The sequence below is a fragment of the Amphiura filiformis genome, chromosome 18 (assembly GCF_039555335.1).
Source record: "Amphiura filiformis chromosome 18, Afil_fr2py, whole genome shotgun sequence".
Taxonomy (NCBI): Eukaryota; Metazoa; Echinodermata; class Ophiuroidea; order Amphilepidida; family Amphiuridae; genus Amphiura; species Amphiura filiformis.
Window position 1 is genome coordinate 32,655,524 of NC_092645.1, and position 26,968 is coordinate 32,682,491.

Below are 26,968 nucleotides of genomic sequence, written 5' to 3' on the forward strand. Positions count from 1 at the left end.
TACAATATTGTTTTGAATATTGTATTGTGTGTTACCATGGTCGCAACAACAACACAATGAAACAGCCACCGTACCGGCTCAAACAAGTAAAACGAAAAACTTAATTTGTGGCAATTCTGGATGATGATTAACCTTAGGATGATTCTACAACTGAAGCTGTAAATATTCTACATTTGAAGAGCTTTGTTTCAAAACCCCTTACATCCACTTGAGCAATATTGAGAAAACATCAAAAAATCATCAATAAACTCACCGATATAAGGGGGTTTGCAACAAAAGAAGTTTTTGGTAGGATGCGCATCCTACCCAAGCATCCCACCAAAAACTGCTTTTGTTGCAAACCCCCTTATATCAGTGAGATTTTGATGATTTTTTGATGAATTGCTCAAGTGGATGTAAGGGGTTTTGAAACAAAGCTCTTCATTTGTCTTTGGGGGGAAAAAAGCAGAAAACAAAAAAGGTGAAAAGGTAAGCTTACAATATGCATTGATTTGGCCCGGTGGCTATGTAAGCTTAAATTTTTATCTTAACACAAAGTCATAGCAAAAGCCTGACAAAACTAATAATAATAAAATTGAATAGCATATTTACATTGCACTTGCTAAGAAATATCAGACTAGTTGATGACTTGTACAATATTTTTAGTTCGTGTAATATATTCTTATATCACCCTCAAGCTAATCAACATTATATAAGTTTATTATGAATATACTCTTAAGTACAATCTTTGCAGCATCAAACTTAATAATAAAATACACTGCAAATAGTTTTCGATGACCACCTCCTTCCTTGTCACAGCATACTACTACTGTCTATGGTCACAGAGACCAACTTATTGTCAACCAGCTGCACAACTCCTATAATTAATTCTGCATGTAGTTTTGAGTAGAATATGAACAATCCCTTAAGCATAATATTCTGTAATATGACTATTACAAGTGGGAAAATAATCAGTCTTGTGGCTTGAAATTTATAAAAACAATCTTTCAATTGCCCATGGCATTATAAAATATTTGCATGCATGAAAATGTCCTGCCTATCAGTCACAACTGTAATGCTGTTATAACATTTATTGACAAGGAGGGGGGATACCCATATCTGGAATGTCCTCAGATATGGAACCACTTACTTGGGTGGGATCCAGGGAAACTCTCCAAGTGGGGGTTGGGGAAGTCTTGGGGATAATTATTAGGCTTTCTACACATAGGCCATATACCCTTTACCCTGTTCCTTTTACTTTTACAAGGTAATGGGAATGAAGAATGCTTCTGTCAATTATTTGTGCCTAATTTGTTTCTAACTGGTTTAATAGTTTATTTACTAAAACCATGTGGTAAATAACATAAACAAGGCAGCAAATGCCAGCAAGTAAAATTTTTTCACTGCCTCCACCTCTTGTATGGCTAATATTTGATAATTTGGTAGCCATTTTGTTCACTTACTTTCCTCTGTTGTATATAGGCATACACAAGATAGATTTGGTGACATAGCCTGTCTGTTGGTCTATTGCCCTGTATATGGAAAAAACAAGAGTGTTATGATGACATCGTAATGATGTATGGGATGTAAATTGATTACGAGCTGTTTAAATTACCATTCAACACATCGAACACATAATTTGAAAACACCCCCCTCCCCCCCCCCCCAAAGAAAAGAACATTGCTAGAATCTACTCACAAACAAACAAAATTTATAAACAAGAGATTATGATAGGAAGGAAACATCACATTGATGAAAAATCCAGGTACCGTCACATATATTTATATAAGAGCATTTTACCTGATGTTAAAGGCCTATTCAGTGATTTGCTCATCCAGAGGATTGTAAAAATCATCATAATTCGGATTTGGCATCTTTGTTAGTGTCATAGATGCACTAACATTATAGTGGTTACGCCAAAAGCCATGTATTAAAGACATGAATCTGTAATTCATTCATTCATTCATTCTTTCATGGTTTATTAAAAGACACGGTAGCAGCTAAAAGCTGAATTGATGTGAAATTTACAATCATTAAAAAACAACAAAAAGCATGTCATAGATTTAAATATCAAAAATATCACATAAAGTACACAAAATACACCAAGGGGCGAGACCTCATCCAATCATAATTTCTCTACATGTATTTGAGTGGGGCTTCAACTTTGTCAATACTGATGTTTGCTCATTTTTTTGCCAAATGTTGCATTTCAAATATAAAGTCTGCACAAAAAGTAACTCAGCTGTTATAAATCGCCTATAGATTCAGAACTAATAATTGTTTTCACAATATTTCAAATAGCGAGAAGGATGATTTATTTACACGCATTTTGATACCCCATTTGTCAAATGTCGTTCAATATTAACAACACAGTAGTGCTTTTACAGAAAAATACCCGAATTTAAAAGTTGCAGTTTAGAGCGATCATTGGTTATAATGCCAGCACTGTAAACACGTAAAGCCCGCCATTATCTTGGCGCTTACTTCAAATCAATACAAATAACTGCAACTTTTATTTTGGGGTATTTTTCTTTCAAAACACTGCTGTATTGTCAATATTGAACAAAATTGGACAAATGGGGTATCAAAATGCGCGTAAATAAATCATCCTTCTTTTTTATGTTGAAATAATGTGAAAACAATTATTAGTTCTGAATCTATAGGCGTATTTATAACAGCTGGGTTACTTTTTGTGCAGACTTTACATATTGACAATTTGAATGATTTCTCCTTCACCATTAGGCGATTTATACACAATTCTATTTACACTTTCGCTGGGACCACTGAATAAGCTCCTAACTTCCATTTTTTGACTCTACCTGTTAAACCTATCATCATCATAGGCATCAAGAATATTTAACGTTTTCCCACTGGATGCCACATAGCCTGCCACACCCTTATCCATCGGAAAGCGAATCTCCTTCTGGTCTTTCTCCACAAGTTGGTTACCGAGCCCGTTGCCAACATCAAAGATCCTGGCATAGAGTTCATTTGTTTTATGGTCGACAAGGAAGAGAGAGGCACGGTCTGCCATGACAAGCTTTTGCGCAAAGTTCTGAAAAGAAACAAAAAGACATGAATGTTGAGGACTTAAGGGTAGATGCAGTATTGTTGGTCGAAGCAGCCAAAATATCAATTTTCATTATCTAAATCAATAATATTATTGAAAAATTACACTTGATGTTTTGAAAAAGTTCATTTTACATTTTTTGTACAAATCATATACTTTGAAAACTTGCTTGATTTATTCAGTTAATGAGTTAAGTACGTTTATTGTTGTTAATAAAGTTATGTACGTTTTACCTGTCTGTGATATTTGAATCCTTCTACACACCTGCTATGAAACGATCAATGCAATTTTTGTCAAAGCTCACTACCATTTGCAAGATGCTGTGAACTACCAAATTGCTAATCTTAACCCCATGAGCACTGCTGAATTATTGGCCTCTGAGTCAGTGGCGTGCGCAAAGGGGGGGGGGCAGGGGGGCACTTTTGTTGGTCATCCGGGGGAAATCGGGGGGAAAATGTTAAAACTGTACCTTACACACCTAAATCAGACTCCATTCGGGGAACTGAACAACCTGCCCCCCCCACTTTCAATGTGCTGTGCACGCCACTGCTCTGAACCATGGATGTCCTCGATTATCAAACTATTTTTCAGGGGTAGTTCCTTTTTTGTAGGTCTTAACAAATGCAACCACTTTATTCTTACCATGACTTTCATGATGACATTATCCATGCTGACTATGTCTTGAAAGATGGATCTAAAGGTAAAAATATAAATAATATATGAACATTGGGCTATTCCATTTAAAATCCATGCTAATACCCCTGTGGAAGATTTTGAAAATATCTTCCACAGGGGGAGTATGAATTTCAGATGGAATGAGCACATTAGGCAGCTCCATTTGAATTTCATACACCCTCGGAGAATGATTCAACCTGAATCTTCCATTGAGGGAGGGTGAGTATCAAATGGAGCTGCTAATGTGTTCATTCCATTGGAAATTCATACTGCCCTGTGGAAGATGGTTTGATGGCCAAATGTTTATTTACATTGTAGCCATGTTCAGCCTTATACAGAAACTCAAAATAGTACAAGTATATAGATCAAATTGTTGCGGAGGATCTACTTACTTTGTAACAGCCAGTAAGAAGTCGTTCAGTTTCCGTTGTTTCACCATATTTATGTACAACTTGAAAGAAAACATAAAATATATAACAAAACATTACTTCTACATGTATAGTTACATTTTTCAGATCTAATCTATACAAATATATATTTTGTTTAACCCTATAGTATTTTAATATAGCTTCTATAATCACTAACTCTATATGTGATCAGAACTGATCCAGTCAGTCTAAAGTCGGCAATAATGAAACCGAGATATAGGCAAAAAGTGAATGGAAAAACAATAAAAACATGCAAAAATGGACACATAAAGGGTTCATAACTTTACAACCAAGTATTCAAGAGACCTGGGGATTCAACATTGTGTAGGTGCATACTGAGCAAATTAGTAATGGTAGTAACTCAATTTTCAAACTTTCCGACTTTGGCCTGAATGGATCAGACCTGGTCACATATACTCATCACGTAGCTCATTGATCCGAGCCTCTGGCAACATGTAAAGTGATATTACAAGTAAGTCGAAAGGCTAATAGAGCTATCTAGCTGCATATGATGAATGTAAATTTGTGTAATAAAACCAGACCGTATCTTAGTAGTTTCACTACACATTCAAAACGGAAGTGACAAGATCATTCATAAAATGGCGAGACAAACAGATTATACAAAATTGGTTGGATCATTTTTGAAGTGCAGGATGTTGATTTCATGCCACAAACTTGTCACATGTTTCATTCAATGCATGCAAATATTAATGAGTGCATTCAATATATTCATGCAACAAATAAGATTTGTGAATTTATAAACTGCGCCAAGAAAGTATCCTTACTCTCGGAAAAATAATCACAATTTTAAAACTGAACCATATTGGGGCAAATTTGTTTTTGTAATAGATGCACTATTTAATCCTGCACATTATGACACCACATTGAATCCAATGTGACCTCAAGAAGTAAAGTTACAAGCAATTGAATAGACAAAGGTCCAGTTTTAAAAGTGACAAATTGGAGTGGAGTTTTGAACAGGCCAAATTTACCCCAATATGGTTCAGTTTTGAAATTGTGATTATTTTTCCAAGTGTAAGGATACTTTCTTGGTGCAGTATAGTATGTATTGTGCATTGTGTATCAAGTAAGATAGCATACTGTATACGCTGAAATTTTCGCGGTGGTTTAATTTTCGCGGATTTCGCTGATCAAGAGGCATCCGTGAAAATAAAACCCCGCGAAAACATGATAATTAAGCATTTTACTATGTTATTCTATTGAGGAGATATCCACAACCGCGAATTTAACAACCTGTGAAATTGTCAATGATACATGAAACCGTGAAAATATATTCCCGCGAAAATATTGGCGTATACAGTAGTTGGTAAGTTTGTGTACAAAACTACAAAATGATATTATATCACAACAAAATTTGGTGTTTTGATAGCAATCAAGTATTAATTGTACATGAAAAGTATATAATATAATGTATGTATGAAAATTTAATGTAATATTTGTGTGATGGTAGAAATGGAAACATTTCTGTTTCTTCTGTGGTTCCAGGTAAGCGCTGGTGATCAGCGATCGCGTAGAAGTGCCAGGTCCCTTTCTATGAGCTGATGACCAATGGGTCAACCGTCTTGTTGTCAAGACAGTTGATCAGCCAATCAGGTCATTGTTTACCACTTCCTGTGTTTACGCTTGTGTACGCTCGGCGCACAGCCCAGACCACAAAAGAAATAATGGGCTTTTCCAGAAATAAAAGGCACTCCCTCTAAAGAAGACATGGGATTCCCAAAATTTTTTCACCATTTTTTGCTTTGGGAATCCCTCCCTAAAAAAAGTGGTCATTATTTTCACAACCCTAAAGAAGACTTTAGGCTTGGGAATTCCCAAAAATGTTGGCAAAAATGTGCCTGTCTGCTTTAAGGACACTGGGAATTCCCAATCTTTTAGTCATTTTTGTCAAAATGTGTATTCCCATTTTTTAAAATAAAATTTTGGTCTGAAAATTTCCTCAATAATTTATGGTACAAATTGACATGTCTTCCTTAGGGGGGGGGGGGTGCCATTAATTTCTGGAATGGCCCAATAAATTAACTTTAGATGTATCGTCATATTTCAATTACCTACCGGCTTGCAATATGTGACACGATCAAGGGAAATGAGTCGGATGTCGCTAATATTGATTTTGAGATATTGGCAAAGAAAGTGTTCAAATTCTTTTGTTTTATATTGTTTTCAGAGATTGATAAATTGACGTAACTTCACAAAGAAAAATCGTATCAACATTGGGTTTTCAGTTTCAGAAAGCTCTAAATGTCCTCTTTAGAAACATGTGTTAAACTCATTTTCGACCAGGGCCGACATGTGACTCATTCCCCTTGATCATGTCACATTTTATTGTCAAAATGTGTATTCCCATTTTTTAAAATAAAATTTTGGTCTGAAAATTTCCCAAAAATTTATGGTACAAATTGACATGTCTTCTTTGGGGGGGGGGGTGGCATTAATTTCTGGAATAGCCCAATAAATTAACTTTAGATGTATCGTCATATTTCAATTACCTACCCAGCTTGCAATATGAGCCAATCAATCGTCTACTCTCACCTGTCACAATCACTAACAGTGAATATTTATATACTGTTGAATTCTTGTGAATTCATTGTGAACAATGGAGCCACTTCAATTTTTATGCTATTTTAAACATAATTGACACTCGTTATAAGCAAAAACATAAAGTGAAGAAAGAAATTAAAGTTGATTTTACATGAAAGAAAGATCAATTTTCTCTGATTGTATCACATGTGTTAGCACGTGAGAATGGATCACAATTATCATGCCTGTAGTTTCTCTTATATCAGTGATAAAATCAATATTAACAAAAGTGGCAATTTTATCATGATTATCAAAGAAAGAAATTTCTACAATATTTCCTTTATATCATTTTGTTAGTTAAGCGACACAAAGACGTATGTCTATATAGCTGGTGTATGAAGTCTTGGTACCCTTGCGTGTAAATAATGGAAAACTGTCACCCCTTTCCCCGTGCAATGTTGAGAAATGCCAATGTATTCAGCAGCTTCCCAATGTGTTGATGGTGAGAGGGAAAGAATAAATCATTGAAGGATACACAATCCTTCATTTCCATGATCATAAGAAATTCTGCACAGAATTTCGACAGTGTGTTAAGTTTTCCAAGTACTTTTTTCCAAGATTGTAGTTCAGACATTGGTCCATTAGCCACCATGCATTTGTGTGGAGCACAGTAGCACTAAAATGGACTTGAGGCTTTGTACCGCTGAGTGCTAAACAAATGCATGACGGCTAATGGACAAAGACCTATCTATCATTCATACTGCAGACAATGATGGGCATGTCTTTGGGCTACTGAGCCACTGAAACTTTGCCCTACTCTAAATTAAAGAAGTCAAGTCTAGAGATAGGAAGAAATATTCTAAAGATACTTTTGATCATCTCAATCACTTTGGGAATAAAAAAAAAAGAAAAAAAAAAGAAAAAGAACTTTGTCAAACTTAATTGACTAAGTTGTCTGTCACACATAATCCTTGCAAACAAATGACAACAAAGTTGTCACTGATGAATAAAAACAGATGAAGCACTAATTTGCAAATTCCTTGGTTTAATATGTAGCTGTGTCTCTTGCATATTAACGAGGGCATGTGTTTCTATCGCACATCCTTAACCAATTACATTACAGATTATAATGTTCTTTGGCAACTTTACTATGAAAGATCTAAGCTGTTACAATGTAAAGGGCTATTCCATTTAAAATCCACACTACCCCTGTGGAAGATTTAGGAAATATCGTCCACAGAGGTAGAAAGATGTCACACATGGGGAGTATGGATTTCAAATGGAATGAACGCATTATAGACAGCTTCATTTGAATTACGTACACCCTCTAAAAATTCAACCTGAATCTTCCACATATGCAGGGTGAGTTTTATAGAGTTAGTTAATATGCTAATTCTATTTGAAATTCATACTCCACCTATAGAAGGCATTTCTTGAATCATGCACAGGGGTGTGGCAGATTCAAATGGAGTCCAACCTTGGTGCTTCACTTTGGTGCTCATAACGACCAAGATTGCAGATACACGATGATACAAATTGGATGCTCCAGTAACCTACACCAAGACCTGAACTCTGTTTATCCTCAGGTACTCATGCTTGTTGGCGTACTTTGAAAACATCCCCATTTGCATCTTACTTTGCGTAAGATTTCAGGATAAAACACCCCTATTTTTAGTGATTTCACAATTTTTGCCCCTCAACTATGCCCCTTTTTCGCTAAAACACAAATTTTATTTCCAATATACCACTTTCTAATGGAAATTCGTAGGATACTTATAATGGTTGGCATCCTCGGTTTATGCCGTAATTGATGTGAAAACGCGCGCCAAATGGAATAATTAGACAATAATAACTGCGCACCACCTACTTTGAAGTCATTGTGTGAAATCGGAGGGTTTTGTTTTTGGGCTGAGGTATTTTTATGTTATTTTATGCCATAAAACGCTGTTAAATATAACCGGTTTTAATTATTGATGTAACCTACCCTACAAAAAAATCGGCCAGGCAAATTTAACATTTGCGCCGACAACCGGAGCTACCAATAACAGAAGTGCGACGGCATCGCGTAGGCGTGTGCGTTGCCATAATGCTAAGCTTATACACGCACGTGCGCGCAGAAGTCATTGTAGCGCGTCAGGAGTCATTGTGAGTTATTAATGACCTCGCAATTAGTGCGCGGTCAGGCAATCGATTTCTTTTGATTGGATCACAGCCTTCGCGTATATTAATAAGGTTATGAATGAAACTGAGATGATTTGTGCATGGGATTTAAAGGATAATGAAACTACAATGATTATACATGTGATTCGTAAACGAAGAGCACCCCTTTTCACTTTTGAAAAAAAAAGTGGTATGAAAAATGACCCATTTTTTGTGTTTTGCAAATCGAATTTCTTTATCTGAAAATAGTAATGTCGCGAAATTTCCAACGAGCATGAGTACCCGCGGATACACAGAGTGCCGGAACCGGGTTCAAAGTTGCAGGACCAGAGAATGAAAAAACAGAGTTTGCATACAAACTTGTTGAGACATCAGAATACCAAATAAGTGCTTCATTTGTTTTTTATGTTCATCTTTGATAGTTACCTCAGTCTGTGAGAAGACACTCTGGGCATACTTTTGTGTGTAGAGTACAACACAGACATGCAATATACAGAGAGTGAGTATAGTGTATCCAACAAAAAATATGCCAAGTGTTTTTACATCCAATACAAGAGATCACCACAGTGTGTCCGACAAAAAAGTTGCAGGTGTACATCCAACATATGATATCATCAATCAGTACACATTTACGGTACATGCATCACAAATATAAAATGGGAAACAAAAGAACATTATGGCATGCGTAAGTGCGACATACAAAAATATGACATTGGGGATTTAGGGCAAGAAAGGCATATCTGCAATAGCTGCCAGATGTGTTATTTTATATATTGTGCATCATGCAGAAATTATGAAATGTATATAGGGCAGCTATTTCAGATAGGACCTTCGGGCATTTCATATTCCAGAAAAATACAGAACTTTTTTTTTGAATAAAAAAAAATATTAGGCTACCCTGTTTTGCCAACTGAAACATAGCTAAATCCTAACTAGCAATAAGAGTCATTTTAATGTTTAGCCTATTTTTGGAAATAAGGGCCAAAAAAATGTGTTTTAGGGTGTTTTTCGTATATAGTGACAATCAAGCCCAAAGACTTGTACTAAGACTAATTTCAGTTTATGCATTCTATATTTTGGAGAAGACATGTTTCATTCTTATAACCAATCATTTAATTAAAGTAACACAAAAAAGTGAAAATTAGAGCAAAATTTCGGCATAAACTCAAGATTTTGAATGCTTATAGACTTGTTCCAAGTCTTTGATTTTTGTGACTCGATTGTCAGAAAATGCATGTTTTTGGCTCTTTTTTCAAGAAATTAGTAAAATAGTGAACTTTTCATTTATCTCCAGTTAGTACTAAATGAATGATTAGGATTGAGCTATGTTTCATTTGGCAGAACTTGATAATATTTTTTTAATCCCAAAAAATTTCTGGGGAACTTAATGTGTGAATAATACAACATTGATGTCAAAATTGCTCTGTTGACCTGATGCACACAACAAATTTGGCGGATTCCATTTAGGTGTAACTCTGAACATGTATAAACATTACAAATATGCCCCCAAAAAAATCAGGTTTGAAAAAAATTCACCAACTTCACATTATAAGATCATTCATTATGGCTTTAATAAGAGATGTTTCAAAATGATATCTCATTTGCTCATGTATTTTTGCCTTGAAGGCAACTTTCTCAATATGTTGCTAACCATGATTGAACGCTGGTAGCAATTTGTGTTTCATCAATGCTGCAACCGCTAGTACATGTATGATACATGTATGGGCATTAGTATTATATAGTTGAATAAGTAACCTAATCTGATGATCCACTCAGGCCAAAGTTGACAATTTTAAAAACTGAGTTACTACCATTACTTCATTGCTCAGTACCTACAGTTACTGATGCTGAATCCCCATGTCTCATGAATATTTGGTTGCAAAGTTATAACCTTTTATTTATCCATTTTCTTATGTTTTTTATTATTTGGGGGTTTTTTTTACCCTTTACTTTTTGCCTATATCTCAGTTTCATTATTGCCGACTTAAGCCTGATTGGATCAGATTTGGTCACATGTAAACTTGAATAAAGCCTGGTGGATAATTAAGCTGAATATTCATGAAAGAACGAACGGAGACGGGAAACAGTAATACTTTAGCAGCAAATTTTTGGTACCAAGCGTACCTTCGTAAGGCTTTATTATGGTACATTTGGATCCGACTCAAAGAGTTAGAAGGGAATATAATGAAAATTAATAACAGCAGACAGACTGATAGTAATCGAGTAAAATAAACAAGCTACAGTCAAATTAAGTATTTCTTGGCCAAACTGAGCGCTTTGAACGCTATTGGCTCCGCTGTAAACACACCCCCGCATAGCGCAGTACAGAAGAAAGCATACACACGCCATACATTGCACACGCTTAGTACGCTTCACATGGACGCATAACATGCATGTTCCAGTTTGGCCAAGCAATACGTAATTTTACTGTAGTCAAAATCGCCAGTATAGTTAGCATAATTTTTAACAAGGCGGTTCTCGAACCACGAGTCTCGCCTGCTTTCGCGATTACTTTTGGTAGAGGTAAATGGATTTGGTGGTTATCGGCTGGGCACGATTATCTGGCTGATGGTGACCGTACCCATCAAGTTTCATGCCCATGCAACAGGTTTTACTAATTTGACCTCAGATGACCCTGGTGACCCTGAAATGACCTTCCAAAAATTTGGCTTTAAATGTTGACTGTACCCACCAAATTTCATGCCTATCTGAAAGTGTTTACTAATTTGACCTCAGATGACCCCTGGTGGCCTCGAAATGACCTTCCAAAAATTTGGCTTTAAATGTTGACTGTACCCACCAAGTTTCATGCCCGCATACAAGAGTTTGTACTAATTTGACCTCAGATGACCCCTGGTGACCTCGAAATGACCTTCCAAAAATTTGGCTTTAAATGTTGATTGTACCCACCAAGATTCATGCCCGACCAACAGTTTTTACTAATTTGACCTCAGATGACCCCTGGTGACCTTGAAATGACCTTCCAAAAATTAGGCTTTAAATGTTGACTGTACCTACCAAGTTTCATGCCCGTACAACAGTTTTTACTAATTTGACCTCGGATGACCCCTGGTGACCTTGAAATGACCTTCCGAAAAAATTTGGCTTTAAATGTTGATTGTACCCACCAAGTTTCATGCCCATTACAACAGTTTTTACTAATTTGACCTCAGATGACCCCTGGTGACCTTGAAATGACCTTCCAAAAATTTGGCTTTAAATGTTGACTGTACCCACCAAGTTTCATGCCCATACGACAGTTTTTACTAATTTGACCTCAGATGACCCCTGGTGACCTCATAGTCTCCGAGAAAATAGGCGGAAGGCAAACTTTAACCAAAACTTTAACCAAATTTGTCACATACACACACACCCCCACATACACACCCCCACACATACATACGGAAAAGTGATTATATAGTCTCCTGCCTTATCAGGCGAGACAAAAATGAAAGACTGAAACATGCCAAAATTGTCTCCAAAAGAATCAGTTCAGGTCCAAAGATTTTAGAACTGAGAAATGCTGAGCTAGGATCGCCTTTTGTGAGAGGACCTAATCATCATAAGACTGGGCATCAATGACAGGGGACCCTCCCTGTTTGTCTGGTTCTCAGCATTTCTACAGCTCTATATTCATGTCCCATATATGGACAAGACAAAGAAAAAGTAAAGAGGTTCAGCGAATTTGAGCAGGAAGTCAAGCAATTCTCACCTGAGAACCTTTTCGCAAAATCTTATGAGAAAAAAATATGGGGGAGAATGTTGTGAACATTGTTGGACTATCCACCAGGTTTTAAGATCAAGGTGAGTTTTATGATAGACTGGAACTATTATGAGTTTAGTAATTATGACGTTGAAATTAATTAAAATACATGTACTGCTCTCTGTATCATATTCAGGAACTATATACTGTAAAAACTCGATAGTTAGCATATGTGCTTACTTATCAAACACTTTTAAAATACGCAAACATGAAGAGCCCCATACACCAAATTGTAAAGGGTTTTGAGCAAATTATCGATACACATAGTATCGATATACGAACATGTAAACCTGCAAATGTGTGTCTCAACCCCATTAGCTCAGTTAGTAAAGCGCCGGACTTTGGTACAATTTCATGTTTTCAAAAGCGCTCGATAGTAAGCACATATGCTAACTATCAAGTTTTTACGGTATTGATGATAGGACAAAATGAAGAGAAAATAACTAATGTTGCAAATATTTTTATCTTCATATGAATTAGAACAATATGGGCAATATCTGTGAACATTTTATGCGACTAACAATAATCTTGGTTTCCAGTAAATGCCATAATCTCCTACTGTAGCAATTGGCCATTTAAAATCCATATACCCCATGTAAGACATGAATTTAATCTTCCACACAGGGAGCGTGAATTTCAAATAAAGTCGCCCATTCAGGTAACCGCTTTTGAAATTCACACTGCCATTCACCTGTGTGAAAGATTGAGGTCATGTCTTCCATAGAGGGCGTATGTTTTTCAACAGCAGGATGTCCAATCCTCCCTGCCCATCCCCCGGTCCAACACAGGAAGGGTTGTTATCAGTCCTTACCGTAGCATAGTATACGGCTAAACTTCCCCAGAGTAAGATGATTCCAGCAAGCTATTGGTGACAGATTAAAAAAACAACAGAATTATGTGTATTCATTGCCAATCATAACAATATTCTCTTTACAATTCAGCATATCCCAAACCACAATGTCTTTTTAAAAGACAGTTCTTGTTGTGGTGTGATTGGGTGTTACTAGTAAATAAGGAAAGGAAAAATATTGAAATTTAAAAAAAAGCGCAGTGATTTATAGTGCGCTACGCACAGGCACAACGCCTAGACGTTGATCCACAAGCCTCAGCACACTTTACAGGTTGTCGCTGACCACTACGGCCCCACATCATTCCACAACAATTCAGGGACTTTGCTGCTTCAAGAGCGCACACCCAAGACATTCCACAAATAACCTGTGCAACCAGGATCAGCTCCCTGAGTTTCGTACGGGTTACAACGAGACAAATTAGCAGTAAGTTCCTTGTCCAGGGGAATTTCAAGCTAACTCAATTTTTCCACGAGAGCGTACTAGGCACCGCCAAGGTTCGAACCCGCAACCTCTCGCACCATAGTCGAATGCCTTATCGATTGAGCTAACTTGACTGCTATAATAAGAAATAAGACAGTGGTCTCTTATTAAGGGTCTGATTTTAGGGAGATTTTAAAACTATGGATGTGATGGATAGTGCTCATTCTCCAAATTTGTTTTAAACCACACAATTTTAACCAGTAAGCCAAGAAAGACTTTTGATTTTAACTATTCGGAGCGCTGAAAGACCCCCTTTTACCAGTTTGCTGTCAGCTCCCAAAGACACACCATCTCCAAATTCCGGGGAGCATACCCACCAAAAAATTAGTAGGTATGCTTGTGACTTGTCCAATGCACTAGTAAGACACATCAACCTCTCAAGTGGCAAGCATTAAAGTTGTCTAACTTTTCTCTCATCAAGTAATGCTTATTTGGCCCAATTCTGATATAAAATTGGATCGATTGAGCCCATATTTATTGGTCGAGCTATGAGTTTTTAAATATTGGACGAGACGTAGTCGAGTCCAATATTTCAAAACTCATAGCGAGACCAATAAATATGGGTGTAAAGTATCCAATTTTATCATTATTATGTGTTGGATCCAATATTTTCACACACTTGGATTCATCAAAACATAATAATGGTTTACCCTGTGCACCTTGTGTTTTCAATACAATTCTGGTTTACCCTGCACACCCTGTGTTTTCAATACAATTCTGGTTTACCCTGCGCACCTTATTTTTTAGGGTTAGGGTTAGGGTTGGGGTAAAGGTTATATTTGCGCAGGGTATTTCGGCTTATTTGTTAACCTATCCTCATCTTTGTTTCCCTATGTCCTTCAATTAGTTTTACCTCCTCCTCTCTGTCTAAGAATGGCACTGCTTCGGATTTGTAAAATTCTAGGACACCTAAAAAAGAGGATGACAAAATAAAAATTGATTATTCATTACAAACAACATATAAATTAATTTTTATAAGACATTGTAATCTATACTAGAACAAAAGTATACATATTATAGTCACTCATTCCCTGTATCACTCTACTAAGAATTTCTTCACAAATTATTAATTTAAAAAATGATAATAAAAATGAGGAGAGAGAGAGAGAAGAGAGAAAATAAAAACTAAAAATGTCCAGAGTTCAGATGCAAAAGGTGATATATCCAAAGGCTACCTTATGTATTTTTGTATTAATATTGTTATGTTATGCTTAGGTAATAATTGCTAATTAGGGGACACTACTCCCTATTCCAGAAAAATACAGCACAAATTTTTTGGGATTCAAGAAATAGTCTCCTGTTTTTCCAAAATATATAGCTTAATCTTAAGCTTAATCTTAATCCTTTAGTTAGTTCTAACCGGTAATACTGTTCAAAATTCGATATTTTTTGATGTTTGAGGAAAAATGGGCCCCAAAACAGGCAATTTTGCACTGATTTCTTACAATTGCAGTCACAAAATTCAAAGACTTGGCACAAGTCTAACCATTCAAGTTTGGAGTATTATGCTATGAGTTTGCCTATAAATTTAGTTTTTTATATTAATTTTGATAATTTATTATAAAAGATATAGAAAATGTGTTTTCCAATAAATTGAATCTGAAATTAGTCTTAGTACAAATCTTTGGACTTGATTGTCACAGCATACAAAAAGTACCCCAAAATGTGTGTTTTTGCCCTTTTTTTTAAATGACCAAATATTAAAGTTTTACTTTTAATGCCAGTTAGAACTAATTATTAGCTATATTTCATTAGGCAAAGAGGAGAATATTGTTTTTAATCCAAAAAAAAGAGTGTTGTATTTTTCTGGAATGGGGAGTAATTAGTCTGAGCAAGGTATTGGAAGCTTGTGATCATATACGAAAAAAATAAAAATAAATAAAAGACTAAATATAACAGTATCAATAAATATTGATAAAAAATAACATACGGCAGCTACGGCAATATTGTGTTTTGCACCTAAACTTGTCAAATGATTTTGTCATAAAAGCAAGAAATAAACAAAACAAAAGTTTTTGCTTTCTAAAACTGCAGTGCATATTTACATGTGCCATTACACTGATTTTTTAAGAATAATACATGTGAATAAGATGCTAATTCATGACAAAATACAGTGCAAATCTACTTGAGATAACACTATATATCTCAGAGACCCTGTTCACATTAGAAAATTTTCTTCTTTCGATGAACCTCAAACGAAGATTAAAAATTGTTTTTTTTTTTTTTTCACTTTTCTTCCTTCAACAAAGATTAAAATTGCTTCGTTCAACAAAGCTAAAAAGGTTGTTTCGACAGACGATGGAATACTTCGTTCAACGAAGCTAATTTTGTAATGTGTATGCTCGCTTCGTTCAACGAAGGAAAGTGATCATGTGACAAGTGACCTTCGCCGGCTTTAATAATAGCCGGGCGTTAATAGCTTCGTTCGAGCTTTGTTAATTTTCATGAAATGTGTACAGTGCATGTCTTCGTTCGATTTTCGTTCAGCGTAATGTGTACGCATGCTTAATTAGTGAATCAAGAATAATTTATCTTTGTTGAATGAAGACATTTTCTGATGTGAACAGGGTCAGAGTCATAGAGACAGAGCAGTAACCAGTGTGCTGGTGCACAAGGCAATTTTGTGATGAGTTAGAAGGACGATGGTGGCCATTTAGAATATACAGATAGGGAAAAACGTACTACAATTATTTTCAAACAGTAGCGTACTCAGTGGGGGCAGAGTTCCCTCTGACAAAAAAAATGAAAGAGAAAAGTGCCCCCCTGACAAAAAATGAAAAGAAAAAATTGGGAAGGCAAAGGAATAGAACAGGGGCAAGGAGTCCGTTTACCAATTCACCCCGATCGTGGGCAAAAGAAGCGTAAAATTTGTGCACACTAAGCGTGCACATTGTCTCAATAAAGTTCTTTTGGAAGCTTAAAGACTCTGCATGGTCAGTCTCTCGAAAATAAAAACTGATATAATTTATGTATATATATCCCACTGATTTTACCGGGTCAAAATGATGCAAGCAGGAAATTTTGTTCGTCTAGTATGCCCCTGTTTTTACCCCCCCAGAAAGCTGGCTATGCCCCTTATTTCAACCGATTATTCCTCATATAAACAGTTTTGAAATTCACACAAAACTTGCCTTGTGAATAATTTAATACCATATATTGTCATGCCATAACGGCATCTTGAATGTACAGGGAATTGTGTGGTGTGCGTAGGAGGAAGTGTTAAAGTTGATACATCATATATACATTCTCATCAAATAATGATAAAATTGATATGAAGTGGCTACCGTGAGGCACTTAACATTCTGATAAGATTTATTATTAGAAACATTACCTTTGGAAATGAACACATTAAATCCGCGTGATATCATCACATTAGCCAAAAAGCAATTTTTATACTTTTGTCTGTTTGTTAGCAGAGAAGATTACATCTTACAATTCCCATAATGCATTTCTTCCATTTCAACGTCCTGACTTTAGACTAAATCCAATCAGCTGTCTACACTGTGCATTTACTGATGTGTTATGCTTCGTAGTTGACGACTGATTAATTTACAATCCATATCGTGACGGACTTCTGAAAAATATTCAATGCAACTTTGGTTGTGCGCTATAGCGCGACTGACTAGCGGCGCCTGTGTACCACATTGCTTTACCGCACCATTGTGACAAGATCTCGCTCTAGAGTTCTAAAAACAACAAACTCGGTCAAAAGGTCAATTTGGACACAATTGCGCATGCTCTATGCCACAGGAATCCTGTTGCAAAATCCGTCACTTTTTTTAGTTTTCTCAGTCGTCAATCCAGAAGGTTGATGACTGAGCAGAAGGCGGATCCAGGATTTTTTGATAGAGGGGCGCCTTTTGGTGATTTACGAAAAAAATGGTGTTAAGGGGTTACCCCTCGAAAACTCAACGGTTTTGGCCCATTGTTTGCTGTTCATGGCGAATTTGTTCATTTTTTAAATTTCTTTCATTTTTGTATTTTTAAGTTAGGCGGCGCCCTTTGCTAGTCAAAAAATAGAGGGGGCGCGCGCCGGCTGCGCCCCCCTAAAGCCGCCACTGCTGAAGGCAGCCGTCAACATGAGTTGATAGTGCACACCTTGGTCTGGGGCGGACATTTTAAAAATGAATTTAGAAGAGCAGCAACGACATCACTTGCATTACATTCCAGATGTTAAATCTACATCATATGCAAAATTTGAGGAAATTCGCACGAGTCCGTTTTATTTTAGGGCCATTTGTCTATAACTGGTCTTTGCATGTAGCCCTATGGGAAGAGTGCCCGTTGAGGGCGCTATAACCCCCATTTTAGGAACAAAATTGTGATTTAAAAAAAACAGACTCGTGCGAATTTTCTAAAATTTTCAGAGTATGTAGTATGAACATGTAGAAATATAATCAAGTAGTTGCCCTACCTGCTCTTCTCCGAAAAAATAAAAAGTCCTATACCTCAATGATAATGAAACCTAGGTGAGTGACGAAAGGTGCCTCAATGAACACAGCACATCCACATCTTCCAAATTATGTTTATTTCATGACTATTGGATTCGACCCATGTTTATAGCCAGTCTATTCTCAACTTGAAAACAAATTGAACATGTACAAAGTAATACCGTCATTTGATAAGGCAAAGGATTTTGGGAAGGGTAAGATTCTTCTCCGGTTTCTCATTATTACCTGCCTAATTTCTCTAATGCACTATCATATATACTAGCAATGTGATTAAAAATCATTAGTGACGAAATGCTGGTAGCTAGCAGTGTTCAGTCATGGCTAGCGACATAATGTTAAACTTGCGAAACAACTGCTTGCAATTTGATACTAAAAGCATGCTATAGCAACTTATTAATCAGATATCAGCAATCTTTTTTTTTTTTTTTTCTAAAAAAGGATTTGTATTGCCCTTTTGGACTGACCCTTAATCTATTTATTTATTATTATTTATTTCAGCTGCCCTTTTATTGAAAAAAAAATTCACATTTGAGCCTTCCACACCCCTCAAAATAATTCCTGGCTATGGACCAGGGTAGATGTCACACAATCTGATCACACAAAGGCAATTAGAAATTATATTCACACACTATAAGTACTGAGCATGCAGAATACATTTATCCCCCGGATACTCACAACATGAAATTGATCAAAAAATTTACGGCTGACAATTTCTGACGTGGAAGTCACTATATATTACCCACAATACTCAGGGACACTTCAGGGACTGTCTTTTGGAATTTGCAGGAGAGCATTTAATAGCTCTTCTGGAGCCTTCAAGGAGAGCTATTTAGAGCATTTACAATAGAATGTAAGGACAGAATGGTCAACTAAGGAGAGCTAAAAATCACTCTCCTATATCAAATTTAAGGAGAGCAGTAGAGAGTGATTGCTCTCGCTCTCCTCAAAAGGCAGTCCCTGACACTTCACTCCCTAAATATCAACTGCAACAAAAATAGAAGGAACAAAAATAATATCCACATGCAAAACTAGTACTACTCCTGATTCCAGAAAAATACAATACCCAATTTTTGAATTAAGAAAATATCAGTGGCGGTGCCATTGATTGACAAATTTGTTGATTTTGACCCACCCCCTGAAATTCACTTTGCCCCTCAAAAAAATATTTCTGGCGCCGCCACTGAAAAATATCCTGTTCAAATGAAACATGGGTGTGTCCCGACTGTAATCCTGTAGTTGAACCAAACTAAAAAATATTAGACATTCTACATGTCTTAAGGGTTTGTTGTTAAAGCATATAAAAAACACCATAAAATGCATGTTTTGGACCCTTATTTACAAAAATTTGCCAAATATTAATATTTGATGACATTGATTGCCAGTTATGTCTAACTATATAAAGGACTAGGTTTGAGCTTATGGAAAAACAGGATGTCTTTATAATCCCAAAAATATAGTACTGTGTTTTTTTCTGAAGTAAGAATATTTTAAGCAGAATGTATAAGCTGTAAAGAAGATGAAAATCTTGAAGAAAAGGATAAATGTAGAAGCTGTGACGAAGCTGAAAAAGAGGAGGATAAATGTTGAAGCTGCAAGATGAAAATCTTGAAGAATAGGGTAAATGTACAAGCTGTGAAGATGAAATCTTGAAGACGAGACATCACAAAGAGATAATCAACGAGAAACAGTTGACATGCCCAAATCTTAAAAGTACAATGCACACCATGCATCGTCCAAACGGTCAAGCTTACAAGTCACATCCATAAATGCATATTGATAAGGGCTGTTCCTGTTGAAACCCATACACCCCGTATGGAAGACATGACCTTAATCTTCCACACATGGAGTGTGAATTTCAAATAGGATTACCTGAACGGGTGACTCCATTTGAAATGTAACACTCCCTGTGTGGAGATTAAGTCATGTCTCCCACAGAGGGTGTGTGGATTTCAACTTGAATAGCCATATAGTACTGCTCATCTGGGTCTAGCTAACTAAAGAGGATGACAGTGTCTTCTTTGTCATGATAGTAGCTGCTTCTGGAAAGGGAGGGTTCCCTGGACCAAAGTGCTCAATCCACCACTGCCCGTCCCAAGTTGGTGAGCAGTAGCAGCAAGTTTGCCATAATTTATAATATGGGAATGATGTTTCCAAAACTTTACATGTCCAAAAAAGAAAAGAAAAGCCTCGATGCAGATCACGCCAGGAAGCAGTCTTCCCTGGCCTTGGCATTTATTACATTTATGCTTCAGATAGCCAAATATATACTATGGCAAATTAGCTTAGCATGGATCAAAACTAAGTTTCAAATTAATGGAAATTTATTTGAAAGGTCAAGTTTGTCCCAGAAAAAAATTGCTGTTGTTCTGATATAATAACAATGCCCATATTATTTGCTGCAATGTGCCAACATGTTTCTTTTTAATGTCAATATTGGAGTAGAGTGCTGAGGCTTGTGGATCAACATCTATGTGTTGTGCCTGTGTGTAGCGCACTAAAAATCACTGCACTTCTGAAACTTTTAGAATCTATCAAAAAAGAAGCTATAGAAGATCAGGATGCAGATCTGATCATACACATAACAGCACTCTTGCAGGATATAACAACATGCATTTATTGATGTGGCCACTGACTCAGGAGGAGAAGGCTATTACAAAAAATATCCATGGAGATGACACAATCATTTTGGGCTATTCCAATTGAAATCCATAAACCCCTATGGAAGACATGACCTTATAATCTCCCACACAAGGGGTGTAGATTTCAAATGGGAGTCACCCATTCAGGTAACCTCATTTGAATTCCACACTCTCTGTGTGGACGATTCAGGTCACTGGAGTGAGTATTTCAAATGGAAGTTACCCAATCGTCTCTTATATTTGAAACCCATACTTCCCTCTGTTGAAGACTTTAGCTAAATCTTCCACACAGGGAGTGTGGATTTCAAATGGCATAGGCCCAATAACAACATGGGAAGATCCTTTTACTAGAATAGAAAATGTCATTCATACTCTAGTGGATGTTTTTGTGCAATATTAACTAAAAAGGGCATACACTTCCTGTTCACCATCATCATTTTTATACACATGACTAACTATTTTACCTATTACTGGTCCATTGGAAGATTCATACATGTGACCTGATATGGGTCAGAGGTCAAAAGGTTAAAAAAATCATCATTACAATAAATTTCTACAGGAAAAACATTGAATGGCGTGACTATGGTCAACTCCCAGCCCACACACTCCATGATCTGCGGGTTGTCTTATTCCATTCGATCCCAATCAGATTTTAGCCTCCATTAGTTACTTTAGTCATATTAGTCATGACTATTATATTGGTGACAACAAGGAGATACAAAATCACACTCCCATGTGAAAGATTTTGGAAATATCTTCTACAGAGGAGTGATATTGCAATCACAATAATTGGTGCCTTTTGATTTGGTGGTATGGTTTGTTTACGTTCTGCCGAGTTCAATTTCGCGCGATACTGCTGCAGAGGTCCCCCCTTTTGGTTGTAATTCTCGAACTGACGTCATCAGGCATTGCGAAACTCGAGGAATTATACAGGCCACACACTCGGGGATTGGCTTAGGGATCGCAATCCTCGAGCACGCCAATCCTCGAGGATCCTATGTACCGTCTGAACACGGCTAATGTGGTATTGAAATTGCAAGGACAAAACCATCACCTTTTTAGCTTGCATTGAATCTACATGGGCATAAAAACCTTCCTTGGCATTGATCTCAAAATGCACTCAATGTAAATTCACTCTCTTTTAGAACTAGGATCTTCAATTAGGAATCCCATTTCCCATATAATTGCCTACATATATGTTTTACCTTGAATTTCCTTAATGCTCAGCGTGCTAGCCATTGGCTTCAACATTTTAGTTCCAAGTTTTGATATATATATTCTCAAAATATCTTAAGAACCACTGAACCAATATCAGGCTTATTTGTATTCATTTTAATGCATTTTACATGCTGATTCCAAATATGGTCATGAAAATGTATAATTCTGAAATTGTTTCATTAAAAAAAGTGTAACTTCTGCAGTCCACACCCGCTTGGAGCGAGTTAAGACTTAATGCGATACCCAGCTTAGACTGAATGCACATTTAAGTTTCATCTCTTTTGTCTGAATTTGTCTACAGCGTGAAATTATCTCAAAATTAAATCGAAACTTTCCAGATTTGAAAATGGAACATTTGTCCAGTTCCAGGTGGTATGCGCCATGCATTCTCTAACTGATCGGTCCATGAGTGGCCACACGGTTCCTGGTAAGCCGTATACTTCTACTACAGTATATGCAGTCTAATAGTTCTCTGTTGACAAGGGGCAGTCTTCATTGAACAGCTCTTTCTCAGAGCCAACTAACCTTTAATTTAGCAGATAGGCGAGGTCTGCTTGTTTTCTGTAGACAAGGGGCAGTCTTCAGTGAACGGCTCTTTTCAGAGCCACCAAAACTTACAAAATCAGCAGATAGGCGAGATCTGCTTGTTTCTGTTGACAAGGGGCAGTCTTCAGCAAACGGCTCTTTTCAGAGCCACCAAAACGTACAAAGTCAGCAGATAGGCGAGATCTGCTTGATTGTTCTCTGTTGACAAGGGGCAGTCTTCAGTGTACGACTCTTTTCAGAGTCATCAGTAGACAAGGGGCGGTCTACATGTCTCAATCTTAGGTACTTTGTCCTGAAGAAGTCAGAGCTACTCCTGACGAAAGCTTGACAGTTCTAAACTTGTCCGACGGCGAACCCGCTAAAAACCCACTAATTGTTATGAATTCCCGTCGTAAAAGCCTCTCCCACAATTCGATAATGAACCCCATAAAACTAGCCGAGTATATGGAAAATGCCATATGGCCGAGCAGTTTTGCCAGCTCTCTCCTACCATCATACCACTCGCTTCCTGTCCAATTCAGTTAAGTCTTGAACATCAAAGCTATCTTTGCTGTGACCTTGTCCGCAGATGATACAACTCGGAGAAATTTGAACTGATTAAAGACAAATTGATGTTCTAATAACAATGGGTGATTCCATTTAAAATTCACTGTGAGGGCGTGATGATTTGGTCAAAGAAATTGTTGTGTGCATAGATGTGATGGGTTGCCAGTCTGATGAAACCACTATAGTGAAAACTTTACTTAAATAAGGATTGTGGGTGTCATCCCTTTTTTTTCCTATATAGTTTCCTTAAAAATTGATGTTCTAATAACAATGGGTGATTCCATTTAAAATTCACTGTGAGGGTGTGATGATTTGGTCAAAGAAATTGTTGTGTGCATAGATGTGATGGGTTGCCAGTCTGATGAAACCACTATAGTTAAAACTTTACTTAAATAAGGATTGTGGGTGTCATCCCTTTTTTTCCTATATAGTTTCCTTAAAAATTGATGTTCTAATAACAATGGGTGATTCCATTTAAAATTCACTGTGAGGGTGTGATGATTTGGTCAAAGAAATTGTTGTGTGTGTAGATGTGATGGGTTGCCAGTCTGATGAAACCACTAGTGTAGTAATGAAAACTTTACTCAAGCGTGTTTAATCATCTTCAAAATGAACAAAATCCACAATTGAAATTAATATTCCTAATGAACTTGTTCAAGCCCAGATAAGTACCTGGTTAGTTTATGCAATCAGGACTAAGAAATTGAGAATTGATCTTGTGATTTGGGTTATGGCACTGATATTAAAGGATTGTGGGTGTCATCCCTTTTTCCTATAATGTGTACATCCATATCAAAATGATGCACTTGTCGGCTGCTACATATGTGCCTTATTTCACATAATAGCTAGGAATAAATACCAAACTCGTCTCAAGTGGAGGTCACTTTAGATCATCCCCAAGTGTCATGGTTATGGAATGTTCTTTGTATTAATAAGCCATGTAGTTCCAATAATTGGAACTCACGGCTCCGACCCTGAGTTCCAAGGAGCTATGTGTATGTGTCGCCACGATTTAGCGTGCATTCATTCACATGTACATAGTCGTGGAATGGACTTTTCGCTGCTCATATTTTCAATATTTCTTTGGACAAAAGCTGATGCATAGAGTAAGTTTAGCAATCACAGATGACATACATTAACACAGGTTTCTAAAGTGAGTATTTTACCAGATCTACTAATGCAAACTTGCCAAAATAAAACCCGGGAGGCACCCTATGGGAGTACCTACAACTTGAGAACAAGTCCTCAAACGTTCGAAATTTGTAGTTACTACAACTAATAAGCCATGTGACTTGGGGATGATACAAAGTGACCCCCACTTGAAATGAGTCTGGCATTTATACCCAGTTATTATGTGAAATGAGACACATGTAGCAGCCGACAAGTGCATCCTTTTGATATGGATGTATACATATAGTTTCCTTCAAAAATCAATGAAAAAAACAAGATATGCATTGACAAACATTAAATTATGACAACATTACTCAGAACAAAACCATTAATTCAATGAAAAATATTTCTGAGCAAAATTGAGATATGAATATATCTGATGAAGCAATTACAGACAATAATTATGTACGAACAAATACCTTGCATCCAGCGCACCGTGACGCAAAAACAAATTATAAAAGGTATTTCTAGGGTAGCCTCAATAGCAGTGTAGCAATTTATCAAATTAGCGTGAAGTAATAACATGCAATTTACACAATTTAACCCTTTCAAGATGGTGGCAAGGTCAAATTCATCGAGAATTTTACACAAAATTTAAAGAATCACAGTATTGTTGATTTTCATAACTAGGCTATATTTCCGAACCATGGACTCTCAAATGAGTACAAACAAGCCTAGCAAATGATCAGTCAAGTGTTGTCAGATGGTTTAAAATTGTGTTCTTTGGATGGCTTTACAGTATTGAGTCAAGGTCAAGGACAAACCCAACTGATTCCACCAAGCGATATAAGGCATGATTGTACCCTAATGCATTGCAATATCAAATTAGATACTGTAAAATGGTAACATTGCATTTTTACGCCATTTTTATCATGTGGCCTGCTTTTGATAACTTAATCTTCTTCTTCCTTTAAAGTGCAAAAATTGCATGTGTGACGATAGACATTACATTATGCATACACAGTGCTTTAATCAATTTATGCACTACGATTACCATTATTTATTATTTAATAATTTAATTCCCCAATTTATGCATTATAATTACCATTGAAAGCAAAATTCTATACAATTATTATCATAAAAATATCATAATAGAAGTATATGGAAACGGATCATGTCTGTAAGACATCATGACAGAGAAACTCTTTTCTCAACACGGGACCAACCACGTTTTTTCCGTCTTTAGTCTGTAGAAGTTATTTACAAATGCCACAATCTATTCAATTTTTGTCAATTAAACTCCATAATATCATCCTGTGATTTTTTAATGATGCTACCCTGTTTTTAACCATTGCCAAGCTCAAATAGGGTGAAATTAAATAGCATTAATTGTAATTTTTTTAATTTCTCAACAAATTTTAAAGAAGAGAAAACAAACATATTGGGTGTTGGGATAAGATGCTGTTTAATCTTATTTGATAAGATGCTGTTTAATCTTATTTGGAAAGCATGGCGGCCTAATGGTTAGGGCACCATAATCGAAAGGTTGCAGGTTCAAGCCTCACCATGGCCAGTGTGTTGCATCTTTGAGCAAGATAGCTTAATTCCCAATTGCTTCACTCAACCAATGTGTAAAATGGGGAGCTGCTGGAAGCAATCACAATCTAAGTCACTGAGAGTACATGCACATCAGTTGCTGACTTGGTGAAGTGAAACTCAGATTCTGAAATATCCTAATGGCAGCGGAATAATTGTTGAAGTGTGCTGATAAGATATATAAGATAAGGTCATGCTTTTTAATATTGCTTGATAAAGCGCAAGTTAAATCATCAACATTTATTATTTTTGTGCATGAATTTTGATGGAAAAAATAAATATAATATGATATGATATGATATGATACAATAACATTTTTCTTTCATGATATCTTAAAATACAACTCTAGTTTTTGATAAAATAATTAAAACTAACGACAAACATGTTTGGACTATTTTTTAAATCAGTTCCTTTTCCCCCAAACAACTACAAACAACTAGGCATATTAATTGATTCCCGATTGCTTCTGCCGCCATTTCATCACAAACTAGGGCAGCTAGGAAATCAAGTCATGCTCTCAGATCTTATATCGAAGAAAGTAATTAGTCAGGAGTGTGTAATGCTTTTACACTACCTGCTCACCGAGATTGATTGATTTTTATTAATGACCATGGATTATTGCTTCTGGAGTAACTATGAACAACCCAGTTTAATGGTCAGATGAAAATTACTTGGCTAAAAAAGCTACAGTAATGTCTTTGCGATACAAAGATGTATGTCCATTAGCTGATTGCTTGTGAGAAGAGTGAATCATGGTGCATGCACTTATATATAAAAAGCGCAGTGATTTATAGTGCGCTTACACACAGGCACAATGTCTAGATGTTGATCCACAAGCCTCAGCACACTTTACAGGTTGTCGCTGACCACTACATACCAGTATCATTCCATATACCACTAATTAATAATAACTCA

The 26,968-nt window shown here is 36.5% G+C and overlaps 2 protein-coding genes across 2 annotated transcripts in view; both read right to left on the reverse strand.

Annotated features, from left to right (window-relative positions):
• LOC140139602 (probable 3',5'-cyclic phosphodiesterase pde-5) overlaps positions 1-9,305 on the reverse strand; it is a 59,279-nt gene extending 49,974 nt beyond the window's left edge. The window contains exons 1-5 of the mRNA XM_072161307.1: positions 9,280-9,305; positions 4,117-4,175; positions 3,692-3,743; positions 2,799-3,034; positions 1,443-1,511 (exon numbers count right to left, since the gene is read on the reverse strand). Coding sequence (XP_072017408.1) covers positions 1,443-1,511; positions 2,799-3,034; positions 3,692-3,743; positions 4,117-4,163 — 404 coding nt within the window. The 5' untranslated portion in view covers positions 4,164-4,175; positions 9,280-9,305. The remainder of the gene's footprint in view (positions 1-1,442; positions 1,512-2,798; positions 3,035-3,691; positions 3,744-4,116; positions 4,176-9,279) is intronic.
• A 4,020-nt stretch (positions 9,306-13,325) lies between these two features.
• The window catches only part of LOC140139603 (cAMP and cAMP-inhibited cGMP 3',5'-cyclic phosphodiesterase 10A-like), a 148,933-nt gene continuing 135,290 nt past the window's right edge, over positions 13,326-26,968 (reverse strand). Inside the window, exons 11-12 of the mRNA XM_072161308.1 lie at positions 14,801-14,856; positions 13,326-13,478 (exon numbers count right to left, since the gene is read on the reverse strand). Of these exons, the coding sequence (XP_072017409.1) occupies positions 13,326-13,478; positions 14,801-14,856 (209 nt within the window). The remainder of the gene's footprint in view (positions 13,479-14,800; positions 14,857-26,968) is intronic.